We start from the raw sequence: 6,068 nt of genomic DNA, 5'->3' as shown, positions 1-6,068 counted from the left end.
TGTGCCATTCTTCTGGTGTGGTAGAGGCAAGGAAGCCAGAGATGGAGAGGAAATGGGGAACTGCTCACCACCTTTATCTTTACAGCTTGACGTCAGTGCCCTATGACAGGAGAATAGCATGTATAGTGCCTATTTTTTTTTTTTTAAAGGGACAACAAAGTGGTCCAGGTACAGGCCTGTTACCTTACTTCAATGGTAGCTAAGGTCTTAGAGCAGATCCTAAAGAACAGTCATAAGACACAAGGAGTAAAAAAAATTTAAAAATTAAACAAAAAGTGTTTTGCCAGCTTTTGATCAAAGCATTTGATAAGAGCATGACAGTGTCAGACTAATGTCTAATTACATTTAATGTCTAAATGAGGACCAGATCATTATACAAGATGTAGATAATCTTGTACATAGAGCATGAAAAGTGGAATGATGCTTAATAACCCAAAGTCATGCATTTAAGGATCGATTATAAGTACTGGCTGTAAAATGGGGGTGCAGAGATTGAAGTCAACAAGGGAAGATAGCAATCTGGGGGTACTGGTTGACTGCAACATGACTGAACTGCCAGTTTGGCATACCTATGAAAAAATGCCAGTGCAATCCTTAGGATTTGTTATGTTGGTAGATTTACTAGAGACAAGGAGGCACTAATAGAAAGTAATGGTAAGACCCCATTTAGAACAACCCAGTGAGCAGTTCTGGTTGCCAGTGTTCCAAATGGATAAGCTTAAACTGGAATGGATACAAAGGGCCACTAAGATGGTTAAGGACTTTTTCTTATGAAAAAATAGAAGAGCTTGGCTTGCTGAATTTAAAATGGAGATTGAGGATATCTGATCATCACCCTTTCTTTACAAATACCTTCACAGGGGGAATACTGGGGAAGGAAAAAAGCATTTTCAGCTGAACAACCCCCCTCCCCCCCACCAGCTAAGAGCTGGCTATGTACAAATGTAGAAATTATCTTCTAATTTCCCATTTCTAGTCTACCTAGTAGCATCACGAAGCTTTGGAATTGTCTCCTGAGCTGAGCAGTGGGGGCAAAGAACCTGAACTCAGTAAGATCATGGAAGGGAGGGAATGACAGGACAGAGATTTCTGGTTCAACAACCATTTTTTGTTATGTGGTAAATGTCTGGCAATATCATGCTACAGAGCTGGTTGCCTGTAAAAGCAAGGAAGGAAACTTTTTTCTTCTCTCAAATAATAGTGACTTCTGGAGGAAGAGGGGACTGCCTACCTGTTAAGCATCAGGATTTTGGCTACAGCAAAGGCCAGGGTACACTGATGTGTACAGGGTACACTGCCACTTAAAAAACCTAAGTTTCCTGGCTGGAGCATCTTGGTCTTCTTCCAAGGATCACACAAGTAATCAAATTCGTGGTCAGGAAGAAAACCTCTTCCTAGGTCAAAATAGCAAGGACTGTGTGATTTTTAGAAATATTCTTCTGCAGAAAAGGAGGGGATGGTCCTCTTCCTAGAATCTTCTGAGCAGATACTAACCAGTTCCATACAAGTGTAGTGGCAGGATGCTGGCAGGTGTCTCCTTCAGTTCTGCCTGCAGCACACTGTAGGGCAGTCTTGGTGCTTCTGGTATTGTGCCACAGACTTCTGTGCAATGATTTGAAGTGGCAATTTTGGGAATTCTGAAGGCAACCAACTGCTTATGAACCCAGGGGACTGCTGTCTATGGTCCAGGAAAGGCCCCCTCCAATCTTACATTTGCAAGGTGATCTGTTGCAGCAGTGAGTTGTACCTGCTCTATTCTGCAGCAAATAGAAGCTAACCTTCAAGAAGTTATCAGTTATTTCATTCTGAAGTAAGCTGCCTTAATGCAGCTTAGAACAGGAGCAGACATACAGAACAATTACAGTAGTTGAGCTGACACATTCAAGAGCAGTAAGTCTCCTCTCCTGCCCCCTTTTAGATCAGTACAATTGTTTCATCTGTTTACAACCTGGAACAACTTGCCCGCTCCATGCTTGTTTCCAGCTCTGAAAAGTAAGATAACAGTACTGTCGCTATCAGACTCACCCTCTCAGAAATGATGGTTTCATTTTTTGGAGCCAAAGATTTTAAAAGCTGCTTAAGTATTTTCAATGATCGAAATTAAGTATTTTCAATGGCTCCAGGTCCACCATCCTCCTCCTCAGTTTTTCTCAAGGTAGCTAATTTTCTCTACAAGAGACAGCTCCAGGGGACTTGTATCAGACCAGAAGAACATACTCTGTTTAACAATCTTGGCAATCTTAATAGGAAAGCTGGCCTTTCCTCCAACACTGTTAGAAACCAGAGAATGGAAGAAGCTTGCAATGTGGATCCCAGCCACTTGCTCCAGTGCCATACAACACTGCACAATCCTCAATTCACAGACAATAAAAGACCCTCTGTCTCTGCTCAATGGTGTGTGCAGTAAGGGGGAAAAACCAGCAAAAAAAAAGGAAGTCAGACTGCCTCAGAAGGACACTGTGGCTCATGTCCTTGAAGAGAGGGGATAAAAGTAACAAGAAATAATGTCCAGAGTGTATTCTACATGATTCCTTTATGGATAGCTAGAACATAGACATCCAGACACTTTCCAGCTCCAGAATGCTGCTAAACAAAATAAGCTTTTCTACCATGTTGGAAACCACCCACATCATCCTCCTCCTGCAAAGAGGAGGAACAAACCACCTACAGTAGTTGGGAAGAGAGAGACAGTTACTCAAGATCAACCAAAGGTAGGGCTTTGAATGAGGAGACCTGTTGCAGGGTTGAAGTAACTGGTACTTAACGCAGGCTGTATATACTTCTTTTCCGGACCTATGGAAAGGCACTCTGTGCCCAAAAGCTTGTTTAACCTCTTAGCTTTTATTAAATCAACTTAATAATTGGGTATCACCTAACAAATGTGTGTGCTGCAGACCTGGCTTTTCCAATAGAAAACCAATACAGAACACAGAGGTTCACAATGAGCAGGGCTGCCCTGAGGAGCAGCTGCAAAAGCTGCATTTTGCACACACACACATTCCCCAAGGGATGTGCCTCTATTCCTTACTACTGAAACAGCAATCACCAAATCCCAAACCTGGAAGAACGTGGATTATTATAGCCAAGACACTGTAGGCTACTTACTGGAGCCATGATCACATGGGCATCAACGAGCAGCAAGGTCAAAAAAATTTACAGCTGCAGACTAATCTTCACAATCTTGGGACAGACACCCTTTCTGACTGGTTAATAAATCTGGTGCAACCCATAAGGAGTACAACCTCGTGCACTTCTCTTAACAGATGCATCTCTTGCAAGCTAAGGCCCAAATATTGTATCATGGGAGAAGGGGGGGCGGGAAGGGGGCTGAAGGAACCACATCAGTTTTATTTTGAAGTTTTCTACCTAGGCTGTGTTACACCAAACTGAGATACAAGAGAACTGCCATTAGAGTGAGCATTATATGCCGAGCTTTGAGTTTTGACAAGTAGAGAGCTCAGAGACCCTCAGCTAATAAGGACCATCAATAAAATGCATGAGAGGCGCTAAAGCAAGGGGGTATTTAGACCTTTATTTTATCCTTTGTGTATTTTGGCATTTAAGGGCACACAAGAAGAATGCTACTTATGGCCCAACCTTATTTCCTGCACAGCTTCCTCTTCTAGGAAGGTGGAGAGAAAAAAAGAAGTCCACCCAGGATACACAAAGCCACACATACACACAAGCCCCCCTCCCCTTCCAGACAGAAAGGGGGTGGCATCATTACACCAAGCCGCAAAGCACTAGGGGCTACGTGTGTCTTGAGGTGGTGGAGGGGCAATAAGGAGACACTGTATATAGAAATTTAAATCCATTCACACACCCCTGTCCACTTATGTCCATAGGGGCCCCAGCTCCCCCCCTCCCCCCATTTATTAGGTCATGGAATCCAGGCCCCAGTTTTGCAGCAGTGGCATAAATGGAGACACAGAGGTGGAGGGGGAGAGAATGAATGTGCCCTGCTTCTCTGTACTTATCCTGAACATCTCCCCCTGCTCGTGCTGTCAGTTTGCTCCCCCTCCCCACGCTGCAGAAGAGCATCCTAGCTGGGGATCCTCTGGTAGAAGTAGATGTACCCAAGATCCTTGGGGGGTTTCTCAGAGGCGCACACTTTCTGGTCATTGAAAATCACCCACCTAGAAACATAAATAGAAGGAGAACTTAAGGAAGACAAGTTATGTGAGCCTGTCCATCCCAGGTTCCAGTGTCCCATTCCCATCTCCTCCTAGGTAGCATGATGGCCCTCTCCCTTTCCTGTCCTTTTCTGGTGACAAAGGCCACTCCCTCTCTGGAAGACTAGGTCACCAACACATAAATCTGTTTCCTTTACAACAATCTTGCCTCCTCAAGGCTGCTCTTACCTGCCATCTTTCTTTATGTGACAGACATAGTGGCCACACATGGTGGAAGTGCCCATGTGGCTGACGAAGGCAAATAGCTGATACTCTGAGGAAGTAAAGGGGAAAAAGGTGATTAGACAGAGAAAGGAGAGAGAGATTATATACCCCAAGACTATCATGCAGCCATCTCTAGAAAAGAGCTTTTGTCCCAAGACTCCTTGGAGAGCCCATTAAGCATCCTTGACGCCGAGGAATACTTGGAAGCCAGAATGCATCATAGCTGAGGATGGGACTGATGTAGAACTAGATGACCTCAAAGATGGCGGGGGACAGGGAAGAACTCTTGCAAGAATCCCCTGCCTGCCTTCTCCTTGGATTCTCCACCCAGCACAGCAAGCAAGTTTAGTAGCCTGGGCATTAATCCCTTTAAGAATTAGCTACTAGAACTCAAGTTCTGATGGTGACTGAAAAACAGCAGCCTCCAAGGCAATTAAGAGGAGAACTGGGGGAAGGAAACAGAACCCTCCTCACCACCTTTTCATTAGATATCACATTCCTCTACCTTTCACTCATCCTTCTGATGATTCCCAGACTATGGGAAATAGGCCCCATGTCCAACTGGGCACAGACCCTTTCTTTCCACCATGCTGCCTCACTCAGCCAGATTAACTCTTAAGAAGTGCTAGAACCTCAGGCAACGTAAAGCCCAAGGGTTAAAGAAAAGCTGAGAGGAAGGAAAGTTAAACCCCATGGTCAGAGACCAAACACCAAATTCCAGCTTCTAAGCAAGGGGACTCTCCACACAGAGCCAAGGAGGGAAGCAGCCATGTCCTTGTGTCTGGGACTCACTTCCAGTTCCATCACGCACTTTGGGACCCACAGGAACTGATTCGGAGATTGACTCAGCTGCTGAACGCCCTTCTGAGATATCCATGGCAGCCTCTGCATCCAGGTCATCAATGTGACTGAAGATCCAGTCCACAGCACGCTCCAGACTGTTATTCTGCAGCAAATAGGGAGAGACTGAGACATCTAGAACCCCTCACCTTTCTGAGTCTCTCCTCCTTCAAGCATACTATCCCACTCACAGCTACAAAAGACTAGGATGTAGCAATTCAGAGGGACTGTCCCACTCTGATCGCATCCTTGCCCCTCACCGTGGCTCTAAGTGCTTTCATAGCCTGGTCCCGGGAGAAGCCCATGGAGACAATGGTGGCCACGCTGTCTTCTGAAGGGGGGTCTGGACAGGTGATGGTGGAACCTGGTCCACTGGACCCCGGAAGAACCAGAGGATTGGCAAAATCTGAAGCAGGAAACAGAGTATAAAACTTGAGTGGCTTGTGTTTTAAGGCCTAAGCTACTGCTGGGAGAGGCTGTAATGTGCACCACACTGACCCAGGGGTGAAAGCTTCATTGTGATCATATGTTCTCATACCTGGATCATCCATGTGTGACATGACCCAGTTCATGGCAGCTTCAACCCCACTGTTCCCTGTGTAGTAAACGGCTTTGCGGCAGGCATCCATGGGAAAGCCCATCTCTACTAGCTGGATAATTACTGACTCATCCAACATGGGGGCTGTAAGGAAACAAAAAGATCAGAGCTGTCCTACGGACACCCACCCCTTTGTGCGGGAGGGAATAAGCAGGGCACACACACAATATTGTCCAGATCTCCTGCCTGACCATGGCAACGTCCCACATTAACGTTTTCTCACCTTCTATGGA

General features: G+C 45.5%; 1 protein-coding gene across 2 annotated transcripts in view; it reads right to left on the bottom strand.

The window, feature by feature from the left end:
- Window positions 1-3,511: 3,511 nt before the first annotated feature.
- Window positions 3,512-6,068, bottom strand: part of USP5 (ubiquitin specific peptidase 5) — a 29,916-nt gene continuing 27,359 nt past the window's right edge. For both annotated transcript variants that reach the window (XM_090055255.1, XM_090055263.1), the window contains exons 16-20: window positions 5,776-5,919; window positions 5,498-5,643; window positions 5,190-5,343; window positions 4,362-4,446; window positions 3,512-4,136 (exon numbers count right to left, since the gene is read on the bottom strand). In XM_090055255.1, the coding sequence (XP_089911381.1) occupies window positions 4,043-4,136; window positions 4,362-4,446; window positions 5,190-5,343; window positions 5,498-5,643; window positions 5,776-5,919 (623 nt within the window). In that variant the 3' untranslated portion in view covers window positions 3,512-4,042. The remainder of the gene's footprint in view (window positions 4,137-4,361; window positions 4,447-5,189; window positions 5,344-5,497; window positions 5,644-5,775; window positions 5,920-6,068) is intronic.

This window comes from Crocodylus siamensis, chromosome 1, assembly GCF_052110815.1.
Source record: "Crocodylus siamensis isolate JL-2025a chromosome 1, ASM5211081v1, whole genome shotgun sequence".
In the NCBI taxonomy this organism is placed as follows: domain Eukaryota; kingdom Metazoa; phylum Chordata; order Crocodylia; family Crocodylidae; genus Crocodylus; species Crocodylus siamensis.
The sequence above is the reverse complement of the archived record's forward strand: the minus strand, read 5'-3'. Positions and strand labels throughout refer to the sequence as shown.